This window comes from Barbus barbus, assembly GCF_936440315.1.
Source record: "Barbus barbus genome assembly, chromosome: 24".
Lineage (NCBI taxonomy): Eukaryota > Metazoa > Chordata > Actinopteri > Cypriniformes > Cyprinidae > Barbus > Barbus barbus.
Window position 1 is genome coordinate 5,873,844 of NC_136752.1, and position 16,197 is coordinate 5,890,040.

At 37.0% G+C, this 16,197-nt stretch overlaps 1 protein-coding gene across 1 annotated transcript in view; it reads right to left on the reverse strand.

Annotated features, from left to right (window-relative positions):
• The window catches only part of LOC306844174 (neurexin-3b-like), a 329,450-nt gene that overhangs the window by 233,427 nt on the left and 79,826 nt on the right, over nt 1-16,197 (reverse strand). Inside the window, exon 3 of the mRNA XM_079376125.1 lies at nt 465-808. Coding sequence (XP_079232251.1) covers nt 465-808 — 344 coding nt within the window. The remainder of the gene's footprint in view (nt 1-464; nt 809-16,197) is intronic.

The following is a 16,197-nucleotide window of genomic DNA, read 5'->3' on the forward strand; positions in this document are numbered from 1 at the left end:
TTTGATCATAAGCAAACTGCTGGCTTAGTCAGACCTCCACGTACCTTGCTTAAATGTAAACGTTAAAGTGAAATGACTGTCCACCATTGTCTAATTTAGGTGATTGCTAAGATAAAACTTTGAAAGTTCTCTGACACTTGTAGAGCTTTGGAGCACAGACTGAAAGGATTTGAAGTCAAGCTTTTTCAAGAGTTTTCTGATGCCCTTGAGTGTTAAACCATGTCAAGTAACAGAGATAAAAGACTTCAAGGTTTAAAAACACAGGAGGAAATAAGACATTAGGAAACTAGTCAACAAATTGCAATGCAACTTTTTCAAATTCAGTCTTAATTAAATAGTGACAGTTCCAAAAAAATAATCTGATTATAAACCAGATGCAACATAAATATATTTGAATTAGAACATGAACTAGTTCTCCAGCTAGCTGTGAGTAGTCTTAAGAGCAGCCGTCGTCTAGTGATTACCTGTCTCAGGTTGCGTGTCACTTTGATGTCATGCCAGGCGTTGTCATTGAACTTTCCATTGACAGGCTCAACGATAGCCTCGAAGGCTCCTGAGCCCAGGTTGATGACCAATGAAACAGCACCATCTTTCAGCGCTAGGTTAACGTAGTCAGCCGACTTGCCCGTGTGGAGGATGAGACCGTTGCGTTGCCAAGTTTTGAAGGACAGAATGATCTCATCACTGCTACTCTGGATAGGATTCTGAGACAAGTCATAGCAGAAGTACTCCGAACCCCGGAATGTCGCCACGTTGTCCTCGCGTGCTGAAAACAATCCAGAAATAAATGACAATGTTAATTTGTGAACTTGAAAATCAGTTAAATTAACGCTTGAACAATGAACATTAAAAACGATCATTCTGTCACAGACATTGAGAAAGTCCTGTCGGTGTTGAAACCAAGATTTCCCTGAAGTGACTTTCTGAGGTAGATGCAGACAGAGTGGGATTGTGGGAGCTTTGTCAGAGCAGGTGAAGCAGCAGACCATCAATTCACAAGACCCTTCACTTTCACCTCAAATTCTGTCTGAATAAGGATTCAGAGAGCGTTGTGGTTGATGTAACCATTTAAGAAATAACCTTTCTGGAAGTTTCCTTTATATTTTATCTGGAAATGTCCTGCTGATGAGGCCTCAAGTGCTTTTCATGATTTGAGTCCCAGTGCCTCTTGGCAGAGGAAGCTTATTTCCGTATCCAACATTTGAAGTGTGACATTGCCATTTGCAAATTACCCTGCAGTAAAGGAAGAACAATGCTGAATGTCTTCATAAATCTGCGAGGGCTTGTTTCTTTCATGCTAACTGTTCTCTTCCCCTAGAAATTCGGCTTGCCAAAGCATGTATCAGAACTCACTGTCAGCTCCCCTCTGAGCAAATTACAGGGACAGAAAGGAAAGGGAGGAGAAAGAACAAGTGAAAACAGGATGGGAAGAAAACAGAGAAGTAAGATGGGGTTGTGGGAGTGACAGAGACAGAGAGAAAGGAAAACACGAAATGGAAAGCTTAAGATAAAACTGAGATGAAGAGGAGAGTGTAAGAGAAACTTGTTGTGAAGGATGTCTATTAAGCCACGAGACAATGAAAGCCTGAGTAAGCAAATCGAGCTCAAGGAACAATTATAAAACAGATTTTAAATTTGGATTGGATGTCGCCACAAATTCACTTTGCTTTACGTTGTGCCTAGATCTAATCAAGGTGTGTATGCTTGCTAGAAACGTCCAGAAAGGTGTGATGGGGCAGGTTGGAGTCAGTGTTTTAGAGCTTTGCAGACAGTTTAATTTACAATTATTTTACCATCACACGTCATAAATTGTTGAATATATGAATACACAAATTCGTATCTATCTCCTTATTGCTATACACACACTTTGGCAGACACAATCAATATAAGAATATCATTAAAAGTGAAACATAGGCTCCAGCATTCTGATGACCCTATATAGGGTAAGCGGTTTGAAGAATGGATGGATGGGTGGATTAAAGGTGAAACTACTTAAAATACTTTTTTCCTAGTCCGGTTTAATATGCAGAGAAGTGTAATCCTGGCATTAGTATGTGGATTTCAAAACATTCCCTGTGTTCAAATGTCTACTTTCCTCCTACATAGTACATCCAGATGACTGTATACAAGGGGTTTTCAAACTGTGGGTTGTGACCCACTTGTGGGTCCCAGAGTGGGACAAGGTAAAATTACACACACACACACACAGTTCCTAGGGCTGGACGATATACAAAGATTAATTACAAATTGCGATATTGCTCAGTGCGACTTTCGAATCGCAAAGGCTGGGATTTATAACATGCGTTGCCTGTTTTGAAGCTGGGGCGCGCACGAGTTGTAATAACAGTTAACTCTGATTATAATAACAATAACAGTTAATAGATTATACTTGTCTAGGGGAGTCGTGGAATGGAAAAGTTTGGGAACCCCTACTGTATACTACACACATTCATAGAAAATACAGTATAACATTTTAGGTGCAGCTTTTGCTTCATTTGTTGAACATTCTGGCTGGTCTAACAAACAGCACTGGCTCAACCAATCTGTTTGTCCAATCAGTGTAATACAGGAGGTGATTATTATTGCATTTCATTCTGAAAGGCTCATCCCTATATCATAATCCCTTTGAAGGGTTTACCCTCCAGAGAGAGCTTTGAAGTGATGAAGGGTGTAGGGGACCAAAAAAACTATTCCTTGGAATGCTCTTCTTTGTCATCTTGCCAACCAATTAAGGAGGTGCCTTTGCCATGCAATTAAACCTGTGCAAAGAATTATTGCACAAAGTGTCTCTTTAAAATCCTTCATTGCAAAGGGCCATTTGACTTTAGTTTGGAACGACCCTTTAGTATGGCATGATTGTTCTCGCTACGAAGTGCCCTTCGTTTGGTTCACAGCATTAATCAGCAGTTCCATCTAGTACCATAGTGTTGTACATTTTGTTTTCTATAAAATAATTTTCAAATTGGGCAGCATAAGTATTCACACTATTATTTATTCACCTGTTTCACAAGGGCAACACAACCAGCCACACAACCACTTGACAAAAAAAAAAAAACAATTGTTAAAAAAGTTTTTTTTTTTTTTTTTTTTTAATTGTCCTAGATTACAAATTGAAAGAACCTTGTGAAAACATAGAGGTCAGTGGTAATCACAACAATCACTACTGAATTTCCTGATATCAATGCATAGTTCTCCATTTTAAAGTAGCTACTTTTTTTTTTTTTTATCAAAGAATAGTTCAGCCCTTTCTGTAGCCAAGAGTTCTAAAATAAATTAGTCTCATGTGCAAATGTTTTGGTCCATGAACCAAAGGTGCAACTTCCATTAAGATTAATGGCAATGATAACAAAGAACTAATAACAGATACTATGTTCCAGAAGCCATAGCAATATGCATGTGCTTCAGCAACACAGCCACACACTCATAATAGACATGAGGGATGTTTCCTCTAAGGTAATACAGTACATTACAAATCAGCCTAACCATATATGGATTTCCAATATATTTGAAACATGGTATTATTACTTTTACCAAATTATTATTGCATGCAGGAGATGCAAGTTTATGCAGAATAAATATTAAAAGCAATAACTTATTAATTCAAAAGTGTTGAGGGAAATTAATTCTCTCATATCTGCTTAGCCTACACTCAAAGCTGCAAAAATAAATACTCTGAATATTCTCATAAGGGCCACAGCTTTGATGGGTCAACACACGTATCAGTAACTTGCTGTTTTTCCATAGCAGTCTCTCTTAACGTCTGATCTCATGTGATCTCACAGGGTCTCCAGCAATGCTGTATCACAGTTACATCTCAACTCAGCCTTATCAGGGTCATCTACAGAGGGCCTGATCTGATGTCACTTACTCAGAGAGCTCTTACACAAGTTATTTCCACTGAGACACGTCTGCGTGCAGCTGAAGAGGTGGTCAATTGCCTTAAAACTGCATGGGAATCGTGACTTACCCAACATAAATAAATAAATAATAAACAATTTTAGGCAATATATAATGGGCTGAAATAGAACTTGCAATTTTTAATGAGCAAAATATTATTTTAAGTAACAGATTGTGTTCTATAACACTGGCTGGACAAAAAAATAAATAAAAAAAAACCTTCCATCCAAAAAAGGAACACTAATCAACATAACAGTTATCAAACACATGTATTTATATATTTATTTATTTATTACAATAAATCCTGTTAAATATTGTAAAACCAAAGCAATATGTTACAGTACACAGGAGCAAGGCAAATATTAGCTTTATTACCTGTTTAAATTAATGCAATCGGGTTATTGATACAGTAAATCAATATTGAATTTCCTCCCTGGCCAAAACAACACATTCCTGCTGTATTTGAAATAGAATAATGATCTGCTAAAGTGGAAGAGAAATAAATAGTGCTTGCTTTGCATTCTGTTCATTTTACATTGATTGTCACTCGCAGGGGAAGTTTAATTTTCTCCACTGCTCCGTTTGCAGCTCAGTGTACCAAGCTTTGATTTCAGAATCCAATGGAGACAATTAGCTACCTCATTTACATGTCCCTGATCCTCGTCAGCTCTGACATTTGGCTTGGCAGCACTAAAGCCATTCCTTGCACAGGGATGACCCTGCTACCACCAGGGAGAGCTCTTTCACACTGAAAAAATTAATGCCTTGTGTTTCTCATTCATGACCAAGTGGAAATCACACATGGTATGGTGCTCAAGTGAGCTAATGAAAGTTTGAATCTGACTTGCAACATTTGCCAACATTTTCCCACACTCCTATCTTCTTGCAGTGATCTCACCACTGGCTTGACACAAAAGTGTCCTTCAAAAAGTGCAACAGTGACCATTATTTAATTACCTTGTTTCCAGACCAGAGGTGAACAATAACAAACTACATTTACTTGATTACTGTATTACATTATACAGTTTAAGTATCTGTACTTTACTGGATTTTTTTTTAGTTTTTCCTGGAAATTTACAACTTTAACTTCACTACATTTGAAAGACAAATATCGTACTTTTCACTCCTCTACATTTGAATTAAGGTCCTTGAAGTAAAAGCCATTACTATGTAGCAGCTTTGAAAGTCAGTGGGTGACTTTTTTTTCAGACAGTCTATAAGTAATCACTCTTGTAGGGTTACATTAAGATATTTCCAAGCATTTTCTGAACACTGACCAGTTAAAAATGTGATATTTATTTACAACAATTTAATAAGAAGTTAATATTGTGGTATTTATTAGACACAATATTGCCTGATTTTGCAAAATTGTGTAAATAAAAATATTAACTATAAAGCCACAGAATAACTGTTGTGTGTCTCCTAACAAAGCACAGTAAGTGTTGGACTTGAAGCAGCACTGCACAGACCATTCTGTGCATGAAAAGTACAGCGATTAGAAAAGTATTTTTGAAATTTTTGTTTTGATGTCAAATAAATCTTGTTGTTTCGCTTTTTTGTTAAAGTGCCCCTATTATGGAGTTTTGAAAATGACCTTTCATGCAGTGTGTAACAAAGCTCTATATGAATGAAAACATCCTGCTAAGTTTTAAATCTGAAAGTGCACCGTGTATAAAGTTATTGTCTTGACTCTGAATCATTGAAAGGAGTCATTTTTAAAACGAATCCCAAGCCATTTCATGTTGACTTCAACATGAAACATTAGCATATTGCCGGCCCACTTGTTGGTCTTTTCTCGTTGGTCTGAATGAAAATGCAAATTTATTCTTTGCCACTAGGTGCCGCTTTTGGAGCGGTTTCCCCCGGCAATGCTGTACACAACGTTGCACTCACAAACACTGCTTTTTCATCAGGCATTACAGGCATGATGAAATGAAAATGAGACCAATCCGACCAATCACCCAGATTAGCGTGACGCAAAGGAGGGGTTTGGAAAAATGAATCGTTGAACAATTCGTTTGAGAGTCGTTGAGCAAATAAGGTAAAAATAAATGCATATTATAAGACAATGAAAGTGTTTTTTGACCTTGCATGCATGTCAACCTGTTGTTGGGGACTCTCAAAACCAAACTATGAACCTTTCATAATCCATAATAGGGGCACTTTAAAGCAGTGTTGCTATAGTAAAGTTGCAGTTGCAGTTATGTTGTTGGGTTTTAAAGCAGGTTTGTTTGTTTTTTTCTTATCAGTCTGTATTTACAGCAGTTTCACTGTTCACTTTGTTCAAATGTGGATGAATGACTTGTTTAGCTTCTATAGGTTTTTACCATTCAACAAACTCTTCATTCATGCGTCAGAGGCATTTGTTTTACATACAACAATAACAAAATGGTGAATTGACATACATTTAATTTACTTTTGGTACTTAAATACTTTTAAATGCAAGTAATTACTTTTACTTCAGTAAAAATCTGTCTTTACAACTTTCACTTGTAATGGAGTAATATTTGACCAGCAGCATCTGCACTTTCACTCAAGGAATGGAGTTTTGTACTTTGTCCACCTCTGTTACAGACAACGGAGTTATTTCACAAAAATTTTAGACAACTATTTTCAACACTGATAACAATAAGAATGTTTTGTAAGCAGAAAATCAGTATATTAGAATTATTTATTAAGGATGACATGACACTAAAGACTGAAGTAATGTCTGCTGAATATTTAGCTTTGCCAGTACAGGAAAAAAATACACTTTAAAATACGTTAAAATATAAAAGTTATTTTCTGTAATAACTGTAATAATAATATTTAACAATATTACTTTTTTAATGTATTTTTCATCAAATAAATGCAGCGTTGGTGAGCAGAAGAGACCTCTTCAAAACATTAAAAACTTAATGGAAGCATGTTTTTGCAAATTAGTTGGTGATATTCAAATACTGTACCTAGGTAGTTTAAGACTGTAGTGGGATTTCCCAGAGTGGGAGTATTGTTTCCATGGTAACATTGACATCAACTCTGATTGGTGGATCTTCAGAATTATGGTTAGTGTAGTTCTTCATTAAACATGAGTTAAAATATCGTGGCTTCAACAGACACATATCATCAATCTGTACAAATCATATATTCCATTCAAAAGAAGTCACCATTTGAAGCTCTTTGTCAGGATGTGTTTTCAGTCTGTCGGAGGGTTGTTTTCGCACCCTTAATGCTGCTACAGATTTAGTCATCTAGGAAGCAGACCCGCTACTGGCTTCGGTAATGTGGCGTGAAGAATCCGCAGTGGCAGCAGCCAGCGGTGTAACGTGCCCCACCGTGCCTCCAAACTGCATCCAGCATCCTCTAACACAAGCACTGCAGATATCAAGCTAAAAATAGAAGGCTAATTTTTGTATGACAATGCCGGAGCACGACTTAAGAGTGGGAAGCGATTCTGGAAGCCTCCAACATACTGATGAATCAGGACCGGAAAGAGCGAGCTTAGAATCAGTCATGTGCAGAAATGGTGTGCTGTGAATGAGAGTGGGCAGGTCTCAAGGGTGACCGTACACCAACCTGCCAGCTAATGCAGCCCTAGTAGAAAACAAGATGTGTAGAGGCAGGAAGCAATGAAGCTAGCTGTGATTTGTTGTGTCAAATTCAACAGTAAACAAACTGGTAAAATCTCTGATGACAACACGCTCATGTATGGAGGGTTCCGGTTAGTGTGAGAAAACATTAGATCAGAGCCGTTGGTGTCTGCATTTGAAATTACACACTCTAGTACGGCTGGGAGACAATAATGCATAGCTAGAAAAACAAACAAACATATATCACTATTTGGTAACGCATTACATTAAGGTCCTATTAGCACATTAACTAACAATAAGTAGTACATTTGTTACAGTGTTTATTAATCTTTCTAACATTAAGTTAGCTCAGGAACATTAAATAAGAAAAATTTAATAATTTTTATAATGTACATAGTAATCCAGTTTAAAATCAAGTTTTAAATGTAGTTAATAATCTGAATTATATTAAATCATTATTTGCACCAACACAACATCTGGCAGATGCTTTTATCCAAAATGACTTGCATTGTATTCACATTTGATCAGTTTATTAATTCCCTGGGAATCAAATGATGCTATCCCGCTTAAGGAATGTGGCAATACAGTTACATATAAAAAAAAGGATGTGTTTTTCACAAAAAGGCTTAAAGGAATTATTGCGCGTCATATGGATCACTTTTATGATACTTTTTTTTCATCTTTTTCTATGGAAGAAAGACATTCAAACCAGCTTGGAGCAACACGAGGGAGATTTTCACTTTTATGTGTTTTACGAAAAAATTAACGCTTCTCCTTTAAATGGTCACAATGTCAAAGAGATGCTCTTTATGGTGATGAGCTCTGTTCAACTCTGATGCCATATGATTGCAGTTCTGCCTTTAGTGCAGCATTCTGGTCTGATAGCTCATCACACCACTGTCATCTGGTTGGTTAGAGGCAAGCGGCCCACCTGTCCAGCTGAGCTCTGCCATTCGACAGGTGTCGGGGGTGGTGGTTTGCACGGTGAATGATGAACGTACGGCTGACAGGGGTAGGGTGGGGGTGTGCAAGGGTCCCTGGTGTCTAATCCCATCAAAAGAGGCAGTGATGCAGAGAGCTGGGTGCTATGCAGTGATGGTCAAGCTCAATGTAAGACAGATAGCACAGATTTCAGTCCGTTAACACACTCTCCTTATAGGATCCAGTGACGACCAAATCTCAAAGAGGATCGTCTAAGTAGTAAAGTGGCGAAACATGAATGTGTTGTAGCAGCAATTCATGCAAAAAAATAATCTGTAGTGACTGTTACATAATTTACCACGTTCAGTCCAAACCATAGTCTACACACTTAGCGGCGTTGTAAAATATTATTCAAGGTCAAGTGGGCTGACGATGCTAGCACACATTTGAAGTCAAATAAAAATTTTACCAGCAAAAGAGTCTGCAGCTAGTTCAATGTTATTTCAGGCTGCAAAAAAGTTTACCGCCTACTGGCAAAACTCCTAAATTTGACTCTACAACATCATCCTAGTAGTGTTTCTTGCATAACCTGCATAAGCTGCATCATGTCCAGTCAAATGTAATTCTTAGAAATATACGGGTGCTGAAGATGACAGATATTTAATCAAATAAAACCAATAAATAGTAAAGCAAAAATACATATAACCCTTTATTGAACAATCTTTATTGAGCAGAAAAACAGATCAAAGATGCAGAATGCTCAAATAATAAAAAAAAATGTTTTATAACCTTAAAAACACATCACAACACCAGTGTTGGGTAAGTTATTTTCAAAAATAATTACAGTTACTAATTACTTCATCAATATTCTATTTAAATTACTTGACTAATTACTCTGTCTGAAAAGTAACTTAGTTACTCAATAAGTAACTTAATTATTCAAATCGCTAATTAGGCTACATCTTAAAATCCATATAAACCTTAATAGAAATTAAACTCTTTATTCTTTCAATTTGAGTCAAACATAGAATAGTTTAGCCTTTTAGCTTTAAAACAGCTGTAATACTTAAACTTGTTTTTTTTAAAAAAATGTAACCACCTTTGGTTAACAAATACTCTGCAAAATATCTGAAAAACAAAAAAGCTTTACAAAAAAAGCTTACATTTCAGTTTGGCAAGATGTTCAGGAAAAGCCCAACTAGTAAAATCCGTACAGGTTTATGTAAAAATAACACGTTAACTAATGTAGGTAAGAATAAATGACAGAAATGATCTTCTCTGCTGAATAAAGCCCTGTCAGATCGCTCTGTTCTTAGGAGGTAAATTCCTTATTGTAGGTCTTCTTTCAAAAATGATGAAAATTAGATGAATTTTTTGTTTCATTTTTTTCATCTTTTTTTTGTATCTAGGTGAGGGCATTTGAGCACAGGTGACTGCATATAATGAGCTCAGATACGGGAAAGACTGTACCTCAGTTTCATACGAATTACATAATCAGGAATATTCGTTTTCGATTTGAATTTGTTCATTTAAAAGTAGAAACTTCAAGCTTTCAGATACGGGAAAGACGGGTCTCGTTTTACTTTCATAGGGATTACATAACCAGAAATATTAGTGTTTGATTTGAATTAATTCATTTAAAAGTAGAAACTTCAAGCTTTCAGATATAAGAAAGACTGTACCTCGCTTTAGTTTCAGTTTACTTAGTAACGCGTTACACCCAACACTGCACAACACACATGCTTTTTCAGTTCCGCTGTGCTCCTCTAGCTGCTTTTGAATGCAAGAATGCATCTTGCATGAACAGCTCCTTACACATACAGTGCCGCTTATCTTGATAATGTAATTTGGCACATTGCCTATAGTAGTAGTAGGCCTGGATGATTCGCAAATACAAACTCGTGCATCAATTGTTTAACATGAAGGCTCTTCCATATACCGGAAACCATGTAAACAGCAAATTAAACATGAATTTACATTGGATTATGTAGAGAGGGGACTTTTCTTCCTCGTTTCAGAAGTCCATCTCATGCCACTGCATCAGACCAAACCCTCTTTACAGCTTCTCTCCGTCTCTGACTGTCTCGGCCCCCAGACACCCCTCACCAACCCCATACCCCTCCCACTTCTGGCCTTGACGGTGAAGCAGAGCTCCCTGGAGCATGACTGACAGTACTGGGAGCCAATCACTCAAATAGAACGGCACACTGCCTTATTGGCCATTATCTCTGCTGTCAGCAGCGAGGCAGAGACATGAGCGGTGTCTATCCCAGCAGCCTCTTTGTTTTTGTCCTGTCTCCTTCCATCCAACCCCTTCCATCCACTGACAAGGATGCAGCTAAAGCCAAACGCTGAAGCTCATCACCCTTTCATGTTTTAAATCTGCGACAAAAACCCCATATCATAGCTAACGTGTCGTGAGCATCCATCACCGTCACTTCTAGTGAGCGCTCTTGCGAGACAAATTGTGGATTGGTTTTAAATCTAGCGATCATTTGTAAACTGTGTGTAGCATTTTACTGATATTTTTCAGTAAAACACAAAACCACCAAAAATTGTTCGATGAAGATGCACCAGTATAGCTCCACAGAATAACTCTTAGCAAGCAAATATAAGAAAATCTAACATTCAACATACAAGATTGTTTTTATAAGGAAGGAAGCCTTTGTATTTGCACCAAAAAATGATAAGGATTTATGCTGATATCATCCAAAACCACACTTTGCCAGAGTGTGGTTCCTCAGATTTATATATATACGATATTATATTTATACAGTGGGTACGGAAAGTATTCAGACCCCCTTAAATTTTTCACTCTTTGTTATATTGCAGCCATTTGCTAAAATCATTTAAGTTCATTTTTTTTTTCCTCATTAATGTACACACAGCACCCCATATTGACAGAAAAACACAGAATTGTTGACATTTTTGGAGATTTATTAAAAAAGAAAAACTGAAATATCACATGGTCCTAAGTATTCAGACCCTTTGCTCAGTATTTAGTAGAAGCACCCTTTTGATCTAATACAGCCAGGAGTCTTTTTGGGAAAGATGCAACAAGTTTTTCACACCTGGATTTGGAGATTCTCTGCCATTCCTCCTTGCAGATCCTCTCCAGTTCTGTCAGGTTGGATGGTAAACGTTGGTGGACAGCCATTTTTAGGTCTCTCCGGAGATGCTCAATTGGGTTTAAGTCAGGGCTCTGGCTGGGCCATTCAAGAACAGTCACGGAGTTGTTGTGAAGCCACTCCTTCGTTATTTTAGCTGTGTGCTTAGGGTCATTGTCTTGTTGGAAGGTAAACCTTCGGCCGAGTCTGAGGTCCTGAGCACTCTGGAGAAGGTTTTCGTCCAGGATATCCCTGTACTTGGCCGCATTCATCTTTCCTTCGATTGCAACCAGTCGTCCTGTCCCTGCAGCTGAAAAACACCCCCACAGCATGATGCTGCCACCACCATGCTTCACTGTTGGGACTGTATTGGACAGGTGATGAGCAGTGCCTGGTTTTCTCCACACATACCGCTTAGAATTAAGGCCAAAAAGTTCTATCTTGGTTTCATCAGACCAGAGAATCTTATATCTCACCATCTTGTGGTCCTTCAGGTGTTTTTTTGTGTCTTGCACTGAGGAGAGGCTTCCGTCGGGCCACTCTGCCGTAAATGCGTGCAGTGATGGTTGACTTACTACAACTTACTACAACCCGACTGCATCTCTGGAGGTCAGCCACAGTAATCTTTGGGTTCTTCTTTACCTCTCTCACCAAGGCTCTTCTCCCCCGATAGCTCCGTTCCGCCGGACGGCCATCTCTAAGAAGGGTTCTGGTCGTCCCAAACGTCATCCATTTAAGGATTATGGATGCCACTGTGCTCTTAGGAACCTTAAGTACAGCAGAATGTTTTTTGTAACCTTGGCCAGATCGGTGCCTTGCCACAATTCTGTCCTTTGACCTCATGATTCTCATTTGCTCTGACATGCACTGTGAGCTGTAAGGTCTTATATAGACAGGTGTGTGGCTTTCCTAATCAAGTCCAGTCAGTATAATCAAAAACAACTGGACTCAAATGAAGGTGTAGAACCATCTCAAGGATGATCCGAAGAAATGGACAGCACCTGAGTTAAATATATGAGTGTCACAGCAAAGGGTCTGAATACTTAGGACCATGTGATATTTCAGTTTTTCTTTTTTAATAAATCTTCAAAAATGTCAACAATTCTGTGTTTTTCTGTCAATATGGGGTGCTGTGTGTACATTAATGAGGAAAAAAAATGAACAAATGATTTTAGCAAATGGCTGCAATATAACAAAGAGTGAAAAATGTAAGGGGGTCTGAATACTTTCCGTACCCACTGTGTATATATATATATATATATATATATATATATATATCTGAGGGACTCAGACGCAACTATTACAAAAGTTTCAAACATTCACCGATGCTCCTGAAGGAAAAACAATGCATTAAGAGTCTGGGGTATAAGCTTTTGAACAGAATGAAGATGTATATATATATATATATATATGTTTCTTATTTTGCCTAAATATCTTTTTTTTAATTATTATTACTGCTCTTCAGAAGCTAGATACTTGCATGCTTCCCAGAAGACAAAATAAGTTAAATTTACCCTGATCTTCAAATTAATGCATCGTGTTTCCTTCTGGAGCATGAGTGAGCGTTTGAACTTTTTGTAATAGTTGCATGTAAGTCCCTCGGTTGTCCTCAGTGTGAAAAAAAAAATGGATCTCAAAATCATACAGTCTTTGTTGGAAAGGGTTCAAATATGCAAAAGATGCTGGAAAACGAAAGAATATGCGGGCAGTTTAACTGCTCATGACAAGCATGGGACTCATGAACAACTATCACAAAACAAACAGTTATTTATTTATTTACTTATTTTGCAAGTTATTTTGACTTTGTAATGTTTAATCAAAATTTCATACCTGGACCTTCAAATAAAAATGATGGATTTGTAGTCCACTTAAGCCCCTGCAAACTTGCATTCAGCTGCCTCCACTGAAGTTCAACGCCCACATCTCAAGATTCCAATCAACAACCAATGCATAGAACCAAGTCCCCACTCTGCTTTTTTTTTTTCAATAAATATAAACGATGTCATTACTTGTTCCACTGCAACTTTAAAGATGTAGTTTAAAATATAAAAAAAAGTACATCTAATTACTTAACTGTGCATATAACATAGAATGCATATATTGTGTAATATATGGTTTTGTTGTTTATTTGTATGTTATTACCGTATACATGAATATACTAAACACCAAAATTCTGAATCGCCTAAAAAAAAAATCAGACACTGAGGACTCAAATAAACATGAAACTTAGAGCTGCCAGGCAGTAGGAAACACAGAGGGAGGGTGAACTATAGCTCAGGCTTTAAAATGTTTTACATCATACAAGTCAATGCAACAAACACAAAAAGTATTGCATCATTGAATTGCATCACACATTTGTGTAATACCAAACATGATATAGATTTTTTTTTTCTCAGACAATGTGAGTTTTGCCTGTGCACTGTTCTATGGTTCTTAGCATGTTGTAATGTAGTTCCTATGGTGTTGTGGTTTCCAGAGGGCTGCTTACACAAGCAGTAGTTCAAAAAGCCAAAGTAGCAGCAGTTCAGGGGCCAGTTGCATAAACTTAGCCTCTATTTTATGACAGTGTCTTAAGAGTTTGACCAACTAGCAGTTAGGTAATCAGTCATATTTTTTGGATTCTACTTAGACAAATCTACATTTTAAGTAACCAACATTTAAAAAAATTATAACCAGCCTTAAAGCAAATAAACAAATAATCATAATCGTAATAATAATAATAATAATAGATGACTAACTTGTAAAACCTTTTATGCAACCAGACACATAATTTTGCTTGAACTGACAAATAAAATAAATGAAAATAAAATAAAAAACATAATATAAGCTTTATTGTCTACCAACATTTTATTTATTTATTTATATATATATTTTTTGTCACAGAAAGATATGTGACCAGAAGATTTTGCAACAAGTTCAATGGTTTGCAAGACATAAGAACACATGTACATCACAACAAATGAAAGACATTGCAACTATGCACTGTTTAGCAATATATCTACCATGAAATAAGCTTTAATTATAAACTAAAGCTAAAGTAATAGTGATGCTTGTCTAAAGGGTGGTGATGGCGCAGTGGATAAGACACATGCCTTTGGTGTGAGAGACCCGGGTTCGAATCCACTGTGAGACACCAATGTGTCCCTGAGCAAGACACTTAACCCCCTAGTTGCTCCAGAGGCGTGCGACCTCTGTCATGTATAGCAATTGTAAGTCGCTTTGGATAAAAGTGTCAGCTAAATGAATAAATGTAATGTAAATGTAAAGAACACCACTAATTATTAGAAAAGCAGAAAATGTGTTATGTAACATGCATGCCAGATGATGCAGCAGGCTCGATTTAACAAGCATGTGAATTGTAGACCAGAAACAGGTTTGTTGTTGATTCAAAACTGTGTCCAAAGTCATGTTGTAACATTATTGCACACACAGGTGAGCAGAGCAAACATCAAACGCTAACAACTAAAGCTCAGCAGACTCTCTCATGCTCACTTCAGGTGACATTTTATTATAGCTGACGGCCTGACAGTTAGTGACAGGGAAGAGGAAACAGTAACAACAAACAGAATGTAGAAGAGTGTTAAAGAGAGTAATCGTAAAGATCTATAGCTGTGTTTTCAAAGACAAATCTCTGTAGCTTTGAATCCAGCTGGAACTAGTTGTCGCCCATGGCCACAACACTGTGTATCTCTGTCTCTGTGTGTGTGTGTGTGTGTGTGTGCATCTGCAGACATGGAAAGATGACAGTGGTGCTTCTCAGCGAAAGATAAGAACTGAAGAGAGAGAGAGAGAGAGAGTGTATGTATGTGTCCCCAAATGATTGTAAAACCTGAAATCAGTTACAATGGGTGTCTCTTAACGGTCCCCATGGGGGACATTGCTTATTAAACATGCAATATAATGCCTTAATGAAATGCAAAAGTCAGTTTTAAACCTTATTGTCACAGTTTTTTTGTTCTAACCGGCGAATGGACATGTTGTCGATAAATTGGTTTCTACAGAATTTGTGCTGGTTATCCTAACTCAGTGTAAAATCTCACTGGCTTAAAATCCCCTCCACATTAATCGGTTAAACATCAAATATGATTATTGTGCTGCATGATACTCTACATTCTACATAAAATATTTTGTGTCATATTCCTTTACGTGCCATAACATTGTCTTTTTTTGGTTGAACTATCTCTTTAAAGATCTCAGCTGCTAAGTGAAAGTTCGAAAGGTTCAGTCTCACATAAGGGGTGACCTTTGAATTGGTCATAATTCATCACTGCTCGAAGCACCTGGGAACTTAACTATTTTATTTTATTTATGCACTATCGTTTTTTTAAATATATATTTCTTTATATAATTTACATATTTATATTTCAATAAATGTGTTTATTAGTATATATTACGATTAATTTTATATGTATTGTATATGACTGATTTAACTGCTTTCACAATTTCTTTTTCAATTTGTGAGAGCCTATACTCTTCTAGACAATATTTGAAACTTTGTATTTTTACCATGCATTTTTACTCATGTTATAGTCACCTGCTTTGCTATGTTGTATTCCTCATTTTAAGGTCACATTGGATAAAAGCACATCCTAAATTAATGAATGTAAATCTAAGTGTAAATACAGGTTGACTTTTTAGTACATATTTTCTGGTCATAACTGTTGCGAGGCCTTTACTGTATGATACAAATCAATAAAAAGACC